We start from the raw sequence: 14,760 nt of genomic DNA on the forward strand, positions 1-14,760 counted from the left end.
TTAGCTCTTCATACCTACGCTTCTACACATACAGAACAGGCTCTGTAAGGCGCATGCTCATGTCGTGGCAAGCGCCCACAGTAACAACCTCCAACCACACCAACGTCTCCAAGCAGAAGTCAGAGGCGTCAGAAGCCTGGACCAGACGCCTGCGTAAGCCCGCCCAATCTCCGACGGGCGGGTGCTCCCTTGTACTTTCCCCTTGCCCCCACCATCATCCCCAAACCCCTACAGTTCCACCCACCCAACGTCCGCACTCCTAGCCTCAGCCGCCCCCTCTCTGGAGCAGCTCCCGAGGAACTCTCGGGGGCCGGGCTGCGCCTGCGCAATGCGACCGATGGGCGGAGCGAAGGACGTGGCGGCGGCGAAAGCTGGGCCGCCCTGCGGGCTGCGATAAGGGGGCGCGGCATCGCAGCTGTCCCGGACAGGAAAAGGGAAAGCAACCTCTCTTCCCTCCACTGCTAAAAGTAAACTTTCCTGCTCCTTCTGCGGCGCTCCCGAGTCCTCTCCGCGGCTCCCCGCCGCCGCAGTCCGAGAGCGGTCGTCCTGCGTCAGGGCCTCGCTCCCTCCCCCAGCGACATGGACGCGACGGCACTGGAACGGGACGCGGTGCAGTTCGCCCGCCTGGCTGTACAGCGCGACCACGAGGGCCGCTACTCGGAGGCTGTGTTTTATTACAAGGTAGGGCTGGAGCAGCCGCTTCCGTCAGAATCACCGGAGTCTGAGTCGGGCACCGGTCCGAGGCCGAGGGGCAGGTGCAGGTGTCCAGCTGACCACGCCCGCTGGCTGTGGCCTTCCCTGTCTCTACTCTTCCTTCTCTGTCTCTCCTCCTTTTTCCCTCCCTTTTCCTCCGCCTCTTCTGTTTGGAGTAGACCGGGCTGCAGGGGCCGGGCACATCCCACACACCCCAGGGCTCCTGCGGCTGTGGGAAGGCTTAGTTGTGGCTTCGGAGCCACAGCTTCTCGGGCTGTAGTCTTGGCTGCCAGATACGCTCTGTTGAGCTGCTTATGGAGCAGTGGTTAATAGCCATTCGTGTTGTCACTTGGTTCTGATTTATGGCCAGCAGGAAATGGTTTGTAATACATATTAAAATACGTGTTCTTGAAGACAAAAACTGAAATGGAACAAAAATCATCTCTTACCCTAACATTTGGTGTAAAGTATTTCCTTGTTAGGAAGGAGGATACTTTTTGAGAAATGCGTCAGGCGATTTTGTCTTTTTGTGACATCGTAATGTACTTAAAGAAACCTGGGTGATAATAGCCTGTTGCACGCCTGGACTCCGTGGTATAGTCTGTTGCTTCTAGGCTACAAAACTGTACGTCATGTTGCTGTACTGAGTACTTTAGGCCGTTTTGACACAATGGTGTTTGTGTATCTAAACATAGAAAAGGTAAAGCAAAAATACATATAAAAAATAAAAATGGTACACCTGTATAAGACCTTTGCCATGAACTGAATTTGCAGGCCTGGAAGTTGTTCTGGGTGAGTCAGTGAATGAGCAGTGAGTGAATGTAAGGGTCTAGGACTGTTCTAGTCTTCATAAACATTTAGGCTACACTAAAACATTTTTTCTTTCTTCAGTAACATTAGTTTACTGTAACTTTTTACTTTTTAAACTTTTAACTCTTCCAAACTTTTAACTCTTCCTACCTTTTTTTTTCTTTGCAGTTTTTGGCCTAAGCCTGGTTTGAACCCTCCACGTCCGGTATATGGGACCAGCACCCTATTCCTTTGAGCCACAGGTGCCTCCCACTCTTCCCACCTTTTTAACTTTTGTACTAACACTTAGCTTAAACACATTGTACAGCTGCACAAAAAATATTTTTTCTGTCCATATTCTGTAAGGCCTTTCCTTTTTCTTTTTACTTTTTAAACTTTTTTGTTAAAAACTAACCCAAAAATACACATTAGTCTCAGGCTATGCAGGGTCAGAATGAATTATCAGTATCGCTGTCTTCCACCTTCATATCTTGTCCCACTGGACAGTCTTCAGGGGTAATAACGTGCGTGGCACTGTCAACCCCTGTGAGAATAATTCCTTCTGGAATACCTCCCAAAGGACTTGCCTGAGGTTGCTTTACAGTTAACTTTTTTTATATGTAGGTAGAAGAGGAATACACTCTGAAATAATAATTCAAAGTACGGTGTAGTAAATATATAAACCAGTAACATCATGGTTTTTTATCAAGTGCAATATTATGCTACGCATATTGTACATAATTGTATGTGTGACTTTTATTCAGCTGGCGGTGTCACAGGTTTATTTACACCACCATCACCACAAATACATGAGTAATGTGTATTTGGACCAGAAGCTTGGACCAGACACCTGCCTTTACCAGCCTAATCTCTTGTGGATTCGGCAGTCACATGCTCAGTTGCTACAACATCACTAAGCAACAGGAATTTTTCAGCCCTAGTATAATCTTAGGGAACCACCATTGGCATCTGTGATCTGTCCTTGACTGAAAGGTTGTTATGCAGAGCATATGTATATATCTTTGTAATTTTTCTATGCATATGTATATATATGTATTTTTAACAAACTTGGATTGTACTGTTTTTAGTAATACAGCAGAACCTTCTCAGTTGACCCCTCCTTAACTTGACCTAATTTTTATAGACTGGACATACACTACATGTATTCAGTGGAAGTTCCTCATGTTGACCTCTTCCATGTGTTGATGAGTTTATTACAGTCCCTTGGGTGGTCAGCCTATAGAGGTTCTACTGTAATAGCTGCATAACAGTTCAATATGTGGATGTACCATAATTTATTTACAAATTATTGAGCACTTAGGTTCCTTCTGTTTTTTCAGCATCGTAAGTGATGGTATAGTTAGTATCCTTCTAAATAATGGCTTGGCACATTTGCTTCTTATTTCTTTTGAATAAATTGATGGGGACAGAATTGCTAAATCAAAGGGTATATGAGCTTCCATAGTCCTCCCTCTGCTCTCTAACCCTGAGGATGTGCAAACACATCCCTCCAGCTCTAGCCAGTTGTGGTGGTAACTGTATCCTCATGATACTGTCATCTTTTTTAGAAAGAATGTCAGACTTTGATAATACTGCATGGTAGTAGTAATTTTTTCCATAAGCATGCATTATCAATAAAGTATGATTTGCTTGAAATTAATATTTTATTGCCTTTGTTTTATCATCTTTGGAGTTTTTTGTTGCATTTCAGATTTACTCCTTTTGGACTTCTTTAACAATTTCATAAGGGGATGTTTCTTTAAAAGAAACATTGGATGTTTTAGTTTTATGACATAACCGACATTAATATTAATACATATAAATAATGCCATATAAACATAGATTTTTCTAAAACAAAATAAATATTATGCCATGTCTCTTGTTTTCCTATAGGTTTACATATGTGGCACTTAGGAAGAATTTTTATCCTTGAAAAAAGAAGTGATTTATACCTCTAGAAATTATTTATATAAACTTTGTCAGTTTACTGTGTAGTGTTTTCTGCCATGATACTGAGCTTTAAATAATTCTTTAATTGTTAGTTACTTGTAAATATAAATTAAATGTCTAAAATAAAATTAAGACCAGCAATTTTAAGAATTGACTTTGTTTTTGTAAGCAAAACTATTTGAAAATCAATAATTGCCTGTAAGATGATTGAAGTAGTAGCATATATTACATACTTCCATAATATATTCAAATATAACATATATATAGCATTTAATTTATTGAAGTTAAGTATAGCTATAATATAGTTAGTTAATGATGATATGTAAGATACCATCATTTAATGTTTACACGTAAATTTATATTTTTCTCTCCTGAAATATCTGAGTTATTTGAGGACTCTGAGGAAGGCATTTTTTTTTTTTTTTACCTCTATAGCCTTTAGATTTCAACTAAAAACTGGACTTTTGTTTCAGAATTTTATTTTTAGGTTGAATAAAATAACATCTGTTCAAATAACTGGATTCAAAAAATGATGCTAAGAAGATGGCTTCAGGTTGGAGACCCCATAAAGTACATATAAATGGGTTATTGCGAGAAAGTGCTGTTACTTGGAAAAATCTCTTTCTGCTTTTCTAGGTGGTAGCATTGATAACCTTGCAGGAATGGTGATGGGGAGAATGGAAGCTCTTCCAAGTAGCCATAGCATAACTGGCTGTTATGCTGTTATGCTATGCTATAGATGCTATGTTATGCTATGTTATGGATAACTGGAAGAAGCAGCTAGGTTTTCTTAATTAACATAAGTTTATCTTATTTTTTTTGAGACAGAGTGTTACTATGTCACCCTTGGTAGAGTGCTGTGGCATCACAACTCACAGCAACCTCCAACTCTTGGGCTTAAGTGATTCTCTTGCCTTAGTTTCCCAAGTAGCTGGGACAGCTGGCCTTCACCACAGCACCTGGCCTTTGTTGTTGTTGTTGTTGCACTTGTAGTTGTTGTTTAGTAGGCCTGGGCTGGGTTTGAACCCGTGAGGTTCAGTGTATGTGGCTGGTACCCTAAACATTGTGCTATGGGGTGCTGAGCCAACATAAGTCTATTTCTTATACCTCGTGTCTTTCTTGCAGTTTGGCGGGAGCTGGGTTTGAACCTGCCACCCTGGGCATATGGGGCCGGTGCCCTACTCACTGAGCCACAGGCGCCGCCCCCTCATGTCTTTCTTAAACTGTATCATCCCTTTTCTATGGAGAAGAATATTTTCTTTCGACTGTGAGATGTTTAATCTTTATAATTTCTTATAATCTTTTCTTGATATTTAATTTTATATTATTGTTTATTATTAGTTTTAGTGCTTTGAAGGCTTAATTCACATTTTCAAAGTATACAATTTTAATTCTGATATGTAAGGAAAATTGAAAACCTGTAAACCGCAACTGTTCTGAAGAAATGTTTATAGTAAGTCCCTTATACCCAAGTTCATAAGTTTTCAACAGTATGTGAAAATTGAGAGCATTGAAAACTGAAGAATGGGGTGGCGCCTGTGGCTCAGTCGGTAAGGCGCCTGCCCCATATACCGAGGGTGGCGGGTTCAAACCCGGCCACAGCGAACTGCAACAAAAAAATAGCCGGGTGTTGTGGCAGGCGCCTGTAGTCCCAGCTACTTGGGAGGCTGAGGCAAGAGAATCGCTTAAGCCCAGGAGTTGGAGGTTGCTGTGAGCTGTGTGAGGCCATGGCACTCTACTGAGGGCCATAAAGTGAAACTCGGTCTCTATAAAAAAAAAAAAAAAAAAAAAAAGAAAACTGAAGAATGGGTATTAGAGGATTATAAAACTAATTTTCTTTATGGAAAAAATGCTGATATCTTAAAGACATTCTTATGTTGTCATTCATGGAAACCAGTAGTGAATTAGAAAGCAGTAAAGAAAATTCAAATTATAGTACTTCTGTTGGATTTGTTTGAATTCTTTTTTTACTTTTAGGAAGCCGCACAAGCCTTAATTTATGCTGAGATGGCAGGATCAGGCCTTGAACATATTCAAGAAAAAATAAATGAGTATTTGGAAAGAGTTCAAGCTCTCCATTCGGCAGGTTAGTACAGGACTACTAGACTTATCACTGTGTCTTTTTCCTTCTCTCTCATCACATCTTCCCTCCCCCATGTTTCTTTCTCCTCTTTGTTTTCACCTTTGGATCTTTCACGCTGGTGCTGCTCATTTCTTCTTGGGCAATTACCTCTTTAAAAATCATAATATGCTATGCAAGCTGTAGATCTGTAAAAATGAACCATGGAGATAATATAGTCTAATCTGCTAGTTCCTCGGAGGTGCAGAGATGGTGAATTATCTACAGCCAGTTTATCATTGGCAAACTTATGATTAGTATCTGTCACATGTCCGTTCCTGATAATAAAATTGACTATTCTAGTGTTTAAAGACTTCAGCAATGGGTTCACAGTCTCTTCGCTGTCAGTATACTCTACCTCCAGACCTTTGTTAAGCTCTTTTTTAAACCATACCTTGGAAAACAGACATATCAGAAGAGACCTACAACAACTTGTATTTATTTTTCTAAATTGTATGGCAAGTGCTATGATGGAAGTATACATAGGCCTAATGATGACAGTTTTATTAGTTAGAAGCAAGTGGTTTCGTGTCAAGATCTGTGGTTCACTAGGTAGAAAATTATCACCATTGACATTTTGTTTTAGAAATACATTTATTCCTCTAGAGCAGAGGTCCTCAAACTTCTTAAACGGGGGGCCAGTTCACTGTCCCTCAGACCACTGGAGGGCCGGACTGTGGCTCAGTGAGTAGGGTGGCGGGTTCAAACCCAGCCCCGGCCAAACTGCAACAAAAAAATAGCTGGGCTTTGTGGCGGGCGCCTGTAGTCCCAGGAGGGAGGCTGAGGCAAGAGAATCACGTAAGCCCAAGAGCTGGAGGTTGCTGTGAGCCGTGTGATGCCACGGCACTCTACCAAGGGCAGTAAAGTGAGACTCTGTCTCTACAAAAAAAAAAAACAATGAACAAATTCCTATGCACACTGCACGTGTCTTATTTTGAACTAATAAAACAAAACGGGAACAAATACAATCACACCGCCTCATGTGGCCCGCAGGCCGTAGTTTGAGGACCCCTGCTCTAGAGGCTCTTTTAATCCTCTTTTTCTGTTGCTGTATAATAAAGCCACAGGCAGAACAATCTTCATTCTGCAGCTACTTTCTACTGCCCATTCGGAATTAATACAAACAATTATAAGCACATTGTTAGGAAAAAGTACATTTGCATCATTAGATTCCTTCTTATGACAGTCTCCTTAAAATAAGGTAGTTTTCTTTAAGACAGTTCCCAGAAATAGCATGTATTGAAAAGTGGACTCCCTATGTTTTTGAGACCCCCTTGACACAAAGTTGTATTGATTCATGTATTCAGAATTCCAGCCAACTAAATGAAGTTCTTAAATTTGCCCAATAACTAGGAACTTAGTTTCATAAATAATATTTTCAAAAACAAGTTATCTTTGAAGTATGGAAAGTAATCTTTCATGCTTCGCTCCATGATCTCCTGTTTTTTTCCGTAGATATTTTCCTTTGTTTCAGCAACCATTTATTGAGTGCATGTTTGGGCTGTGTGGTAAGTACTAGGTGATAGATGAGTGACAGTCCATGCCACAGGGAGCCTTTTTTTTTTTTTGTAGAGACAGAGTCTCACCTTATCGCCCTCAGTAGAGTGCCGTGGCGTCACACAGCTCACAGCAACCTCCAAATCCTTGGGCTTAGGCGATTCTCTTGACTCAGCCTCCCAAGTAGCTGGGACTGCAGGCGCCGCCACAACGCCCGGCTACACAGGGAGCCTTTAATCATGTGTGGAGAGAGAAATGTGTAAACATGGCAATTGCATGAAACTCCCTTTCTGAGGAATGCTAGACTTAAATTTTAAAGTAGAGTGCTCTAGAAGGGAGCGATTATATGATATTATTCCAGGAGTAGAAATTCTGGTAGCCAAAGGCTTATGTTCATCTTTCCCTTCTATATGTGCACACTCAATCACATGGATTGAGTTATGGTTATGCCTGCAGTTATTGTATTTATTCCACTTAAAGTACTCTTTATATCCTTGAAGTTCTTACAACAATTGGGATGAAAAAATGAATCACCTATTTTTTTCCTAAAAAGTTTTATAAAAATTCTTCCTACTTTATTACGTATAGCTAAGCCAAAAAAAGTTGCACTTGATTTTTTGGATTCTAAACACTAGTACCATAGAAGTTCTGTAAGTTTTCTACCCAGGGGACCATAACATACTGGTCATCATACAAAGGTGGTCAACATAAGGAACTAGGCCTCCGTATTGACATGTACATATGGCGCGGGTCCAGTCTATGAAAATTAGGTCAACTAAAGTTGGTGGTCAACTGTGGAGGTTCTATTGTAGTTATAAATGTGATATTTGGGCTCAGAATCAGACAACCCTGATCTCTCAAAGAATAAGGACTTGCCAATATAAATAAAATTCAAAAAGGACTTTTAAAGCATAATATGCCTTAATTTTCACCCATTTTATTTAATAAACATTATAGCATTGTAATCTACAGGCAATTAAATGATTTCTTTATTTCTTATTATTTTAAGCAGAGGGATCCTTTTTCAAATAAAATCCTGTTTAGAACTCCCAGTTACATTTTTTTCCCTGAGGCATGTCTCACTCTATTGCCTAAGCTAGAGTGTAGCGGTGTTATAGCTCATTGCAACCTCGAATTTCTGGGCTCAAGGGATCCTTCTCCCTCAGCCTTCCAAGAAGCTGGGATTGCAGGCACTCATCATCGCACCTGGCCAATTTTATTTTATTTCTTGTAGAGATAGCAGAGGTCTCACTTTTGCCCAGGCTAGTTTTGAACTCCTGGCTTCAAGTGATCTTCCCACCTTGTCCCCCTACCATGCTAGGATTACTGGCATGAGCCACCATGCTCATCCTAGAACCTCAATTTTTAAGCAAGACAGTCTACTGGCAGCCAAGAAACTTGAGAGATAAGTTAATTTGGGGATGGGGAAAGGTAACACAGTTTGAAATTAACCAGTAGAGTATAAAGACCTCAAAATTTGGAATTAAAAGATTTATGTTGAAAACCTACCGTTCTATTTGTAGCTATGAAACCTTAGACTAGATCAGTAGTTCTCAGGGAGGAGTGATTTTGCACTCTAGGAGATAATTGACAATTTTGGAGAATTTCTGATTTTTATACTGCTGGATAGGGGGAAATATGCTACTGACATCTAGTTGAGTCGAGACCAGGGATATGGTTAAAAAGTCTATAATACACAAGGCAGTGTCTCACAACAAAGAATTATGCACCCCAAAAATGTCAATAATGCCAAGGCCGAGAAATGCAGGACTAGATATTTTAACATTTTCGAGCTTTGGTGTTTTTATTTTATGAATGGAATTGTGGTGTATTACAGAGAGGTGTTAATGATGATTGAAGTTTAAAAAAAATTAGCACGTACTTTTAAGGAACTAACAAAACATAAAGCTTTTCTTAAGTAATAGGTTTAGTGAATTATAATTTACATACCATAAAATCCACCCACCATAAAATTCACCCTTTGAAGTATACAGTTCATTGGTTGTTAGTGTATTCCCAGAGTTAAATAGCCATCATCCCTGCCTTATTTTAAGACAATACTTTTATCCACTCCTCTGACCTCCTAGCTGCTACTAAACTACTTTCTGTTTCTATGGATTTCCCTATTCTGAATATTTCATAAAAATGGCATCATCCAATATGTGGCCTTCTGCTCTCTGGCCTGTTTCCCTGAGCTTAATGTTTGTAAGACTTATCCATACTTATACATATGAAGTACATACATACATATGAAGTATCCATATGAAGATACTTCATACCTCTTTATGACTTAATAGTATTTTGTCAAATTGATACACCAAATTTTGTTTAGCCACCCTTCAGTTGATGGATATTTGGATTGTTTCAATTATGAATAATACAAACATTTATGTTCAGGTTTTTCATAAACATGGGTTTATGGTTTCCTTGCATTTCCATCCAGGAGTGAAATTAGGGTAGCTTTTTGAGGACCTGCTAGACTATCTTCTAAAATGGCTACAGCCACACCATTTTCCAATTCCATCAGTGTATCAGTGTTCCAGTTCTTTACTTCCTCCCCGGCATTTGTTATTATCTTAATTTAACCATCTTATTGGATAAAAAGAGTTTTGATTTGCATGGGGTTTTTTTGTTTTTGAGACAGAGTCTCACTATGTCACCCTGGGTAGAGTGCTGTGGCATCACAGCTCACAGCAACCTCAAACTCTTGGGCTCAAGTGATTCTCTTGCCTCATCCTCCCAAGTAGCTGGGACTACAGGTGCCGGCCACAATGTCTGGCTGTTTTTCTGTTGCAGTTGTCATTGTTGCTTAGCTGACCTGGGCCGGGTTCGAACCCTCCAGCCTCAGTGCATGAGGCTGGTGCCATAAACACTGTACTGCAAGCCATGATTTGTATTTTCTTGGTAGCTAATGATGAACGTCTTCTCAGATGCCAGTTAACCTTTTCAAGAAGACTGTCAGTTTAGATCCTTTGCCCACTTTTTAATTGAGTTGCCTTTTTATTGTTAAGTTATAAGAGATTTATATATTCTAGGTGTACATTCTTTATAGAAATATGTATCTTTATGTTAGATACAAGTAGAAATACTTCAAAGAGCAGTAAAAATATATGGTAACTTTGGGCCTAGGTGAATAGGAAAATCTAGAACTGTACCATTAAGGCCTAATATATTACACAATTATTATCTGTACTGGAAAAAAAATGATTACATTAAAATATAATGGAGTTTAAGTAAAGAGAGTGCTGGTAGGGAGGGAAATATTTCAAAGAAAATGTTTTTAATACATTTTTAATGTTCTTTATCTCTTGTGGCCTTTTTGTCGGCCTTAAGACTAAAAAGAGAAGGGGAGAAATAAGTCCTTTTTAAGGATACTTTTCTTTTTTTTTTCTTAACTTTCCAACCTTTTTTTATGAAGAATTACAATATCTTAAATGTATTTAATTGTACCCTGGCTATGTTTAGGTAGTATTCCTTCAACATAGGCTTTTTTTTTTTTTCCTATCCTAGTTCAGTCAAAGAGTGCTGATCCTTTGAAATCAAAACATCAGTTGGACTTAGAACGTGCCCATTTCCTTGTTACACAAGCTTTTGATGAAGATGAAAAAGAGAATGTTGAAGATGCTATAGAATTGTATACAGAAGCTGTAGATCTCTGTCTGAAAACCGTATGTATAACTATATTTTTAAATTTGGTGGAATTATCCTAAGAAATGTCTTCTCTTAAACTAGTGAATTTTATTTAATAACTTCTTTAAAAGTTATTCTATCCTTACAAATGTAACTAAGTTATTTCTCAGTAGAAAATTGTGAAGTAGAAGGTTAATAATGGGTTTTTATATCTTGTTAAAATTTTGACAGCATTGAGACCAGATGTGATGGCTCACATCTGTAATCCCAGCATGTTGGGAGACCAAGGCAGGAGGATCATTTGAAACCAAGAGTTTGAGACCAGTCTGGGCAACATAGGGGGACCCTATCTTTACAACAAATTTTAAAAATTAGCTGATTGTGGTGGTGTATGTGTAGTTCCAGATACTTCGGAGGCTGAGGCAGGAGGATCCCTTGAACCCAGGAGTTCAAGGTTGTAATAAGTTGTCATTGGCCATTGCATTCTAGCAGCCTGGGTGACAAAACAAGATCTTGTCTCAGAAAAAAAGGGTTTATTTTGACAGCCTTGAGTCACTAAGCAATTATTTTTTAATTACAAGACCTTTTTTTTTTTTTTTTGAGATAGAGCCTCAAGCTGTCACCCTGGGTAGACACAACCTCCAACTCCTAGGCTCAAGCGATTCTCTTGCCTCTGCCTCTCAAGCAGCTGGGACTACAGGCGCCTGCCACAATGCCTAGCTATTTTTTGGTTGCAGCCATCATTGTTGTTTGGCAGGCCCGGGGTGGATTCGAACCCGCCAGCTCAGGTGTATGTGGCTGACACCTTATCTGCTTGAGCCACAGGCGCCGAGCCACAAGACCTATTTTTTAAACTTTTTATACCCTAATAAAATTAATTTAGTACAGAAAGAGTGCACCATCACAGATCTATTATTTTAAAATAAACTTTCTTTTTCTCTTCTATCTCAAACACTAAAAAGTATATGAGAGGGCCTTACTGAAAAGTAAGGTAGTAGTAGTTAAAGAGAGCTTTACTAATTTGCCCTGTAAAGTGGGTGATTTTTACTTCTCTCTGAGGATCCTCGATTAGGATGGTAGCTTCAAGGGACATTTCATGCATGAGAGAGCAGTGAATCTAACAGGAGGATGAGGTGAAGTAGTACAGACCAGTGTTCCCAGTGCTTTCAGAGGGCTGACTTTTGGGTACAGGGTCTCTTATTTAAAGAAACATCCTAGGTGTTTTTGTTCTGTTTGAGACAGAGTCTCACTTTGTGGCCCTCGGTAGAGTGCTGTGGCATCTCAGCTCATAGCAACCTGAAACTCTTGGGCTCAAGCCATTCTCTTGCCTCAGCCTCCCAAGTAGCTGGGACTACAGGCACCTGCCACAATGCCTGGCTCTTTTTTAGAGACGAGGTCTTGCTCTGGCTCTGGCTGATCACAAACTGTGAACTCAGGCAATTCACCCACCTCGGCTTCCCAGAGTACTAGGATTACAGGTGTGAGCCACCACACCCAGCCCTAGAAATATCCCAGTTTCATTTCTTTAGTTACCTAAGACCCCAAGTAAGTGCTGGTATTCTGAGGTTCCTGCCACTCATCCTTCAATGACCCTGTGGTTGAACAGTTGTGGTCCAGTTACCACTTCTCCACATTAAGTGGTTTTAACATAACCTCAGTGACATATTTTCAACACTGTTTTAAATGATACCTTTAAGGATAAAATTAAAATGTCATCTTTGTGTATTCTCTCATAATTTCAGGAAGTATGTACATTATAATTTTTTTACTTAGAAATATGTATCAAACAAATTTTTTTTAAAAATTATGCTTTAGAATACCTTTTTCTTTTCTCTTAAGTCTTATGAAACTGCTGATAAAGCCCTGCAAAACAAACTGAAACAGTTGGCTCGACAGGCACTAGATAGGTGAGTTTTGGTCACTTATCCTTGGACAGCATATATTGGGTCATGTAACAGACTTATCTAAATGTGTGGCAGAGATCACAGTAACAAACCTCCATCTTTAAACTGAGATCCTGAACAAGCCTACTTTCTTCCTTTGAATGAATTTATCTTCTTCCTGCTTTAACCTCAAGAAGTAACAAATCAGTCAAGAAATGTTTTGGGTTTTTACTATGTGTAGAGCAGAAATGATGATGATATTTGAAATGGGAGACTTCCCTTCCCGTCTATAATATCAAACTTCCAAAGAGAACTTCCAGGGAGCCTTCCAGATCTATTACTAAAATAGAAAAATTGAGAATGAACCTGCTCACAGCTATATATGTGCCTCAGATTATACACTGTATATAGCTACTTTACATCTCAGCTCAAATGTCAACTTGTCAATGAGGATTGCCCTAACTATTCTGTTAAAATTGAATCTTCCTTTGCACTTTCATCCTGCTTACTATTCTAGTATTTGTTTCCATAGTTTTTATTACTTCTAAGGTGTGTGAGATTTGTCAGCTTATAATTTTCTTTTCTTGTTGGGTCTTTCTTTGGTTTGGAGATCCAGGTAATGTTTGCTTCATAGAATGTGTTGGGTTGTATTCCTTCTTTTTCTATATTTTGGAAGAGGTTTAGTAATATAGATACTAGGTCTTCTTTAAAGGTTTGGTAGAATTCTGACATAAAGCCATCTGGTCCTGGGCTTTTGTTTTTAGGGAGATTTTGTATAGTTGATGCTATTTCAGAACTTGATATAGGCCTGTTCAACATTTCCATTTCATTCTGGCTAAGTCTTGGTAGGTGGTGTACTTCCAGGTATTGGTCGATTTCTTTCAGATTTTCGTATTTCTGAGAGTAGAGTTTCTTGTATTCGTTAAGGATTTTTTGGATTTCTGAGGAGTCTGTTGTTATTTCATCGTTACCATTTCTGATTGATGAAATTAAAGATTTTACTCTTTTTTTCCTGGTTAGGTTGGCCAAAGGTTTATCTATTTTATTGATCTTTTTAAAAACCCAACTTTTGGATTTATTGATCTGTTGTATAATTCTTTTGTTTTCAATTTCATTTAATTCTGCTCTGATTTTGGTTATTGCTTTTCTTCTGCTGGGTTTGAGGTTGGAGTGTTCTTCCTTCTCGAGTTGCTTGAGATGTCCCATTAAGTTATTAACTTCCTCTCTTTCTGTTTTCTTGAGGAAGACTTGTAGTGCTATAAATTTCCCTTGTAGGACTGCCTTTGCAGTATCCCAGAAGTTCTGGTAATTCATGTCTTGATTGTTGTTTTGTTCCAAAAATTTGGCGATTTCCTTCTTAGTCTCGTCTATAATCCATCTATCCTTCAGCATAAGGTTGTTTAGCTTCCATGATTTTGTACGGGTAGGCAGGATCCAGTTGTTATTTAGTTCAACTTTTATTCCATGATGGTCTGAGAAGATGCAAGGAATAATTTCTGTTTTTTTAAATTTGCTGAGGTTAGATTTGTGGCCTAGGATGTGGTCGATTTTGGAGTATGTTCCATGGGCTGATGAGAAGAATGTGTATTCAGTTCTGTTGGGATGAAATGTTCTGTAGATATCTGTTAAGTCCAGATGTTGAATGGGTAAGTTTAAATCTAAAATTTCTTTGCTTAGCTTCTTTTTGGAGGATCTATCCAGCACTGCTAAAGGGGTGTTAAAATCTCCAACTACTATGGAACTGGAGGAAATCAAGTTGCTCATGTCTGTTAGAGTTTCTCTTATAAATTGAGGTGCGTTCTGGTTGGGTGCATAAATATTAATAATTGAAATCTCATCATATTGAGTATTACCTTTAACAAATAGGAAGTGTCCAGCCTTATCCTTCCTTATTTCAGTTGGTTTAAAGCCTATTGCGTCTGCAAATAGGATTGCACGCCTTCTTTTTTCTGCTTTCCGTTTGCCTGGAGTGTAGATGACCATCCCTTTACCTTGAGTCTATATTAGTCTTTTAATGTAAGATGCGATTCTTGTATGCAGCAGATATCTGGCTTCAGTTTTTGTATCCAGTCAGCCAACCTGTGCCTCTTTAGAGGACAGTTTAAACCATTCACATTAATTGAGAATATTGATAAGCCTTTTGAGAGTCTGGTGGACATTTTTAATCCTTTTGTAACCGTGGAAGTTGGAATTTGATCA

The 14,760-nt window shown here is 39.1% G+C and overlaps 1 protein-coding gene across 3 annotated transcripts in view; it reads left to right on the forward strand.

The window, feature by feature from the left end:
- The first annotated feature begins 259 nt into the window (after positions 1 to 259).
- Positions 260 to 14,760, forward strand: part of CAPN7 (calpain 7) — a 44,499-nt gene continuing 29,998 nt past the window's right edge. Inside the window, exons 1-4 of one of the 3 annotated variants that reach the window (XM_053599805.1) lie at positions 260 to 681; positions 5,410 to 5,518; positions 10,559 to 10,716; positions 12,518 to 12,585. In XM_053599805.1, coding sequence (XP_053455780.1) covers positions 580 to 681; positions 5,410 to 5,518; positions 10,559 to 10,716; positions 12,518 to 12,585 — 437 coding nt within the window. In that variant the 5' untranslated portion in view covers positions 260 to 579. The remainder of the gene's footprint in view (positions 682 to 5,409; positions 5,519 to 10,558; positions 10,717 to 12,517; positions 12,586 to 14,760) is intronic. The other 2 variants (XM_053599803.1, XM_053599804.1) reach the window with 2 other exon arrangements.

This window comes from Nycticebus coucang, chromosome 8 (genome assembly GCF_027406575.1).
Source record: "Nycticebus coucang isolate mNycCou1 chromosome 8, mNycCou1.pri, whole genome shotgun sequence".
NCBI lineage: Eukaryota > Metazoa > Chordata > Mammalia > Primates > Lorisidae > Nycticebus > Nycticebus coucang.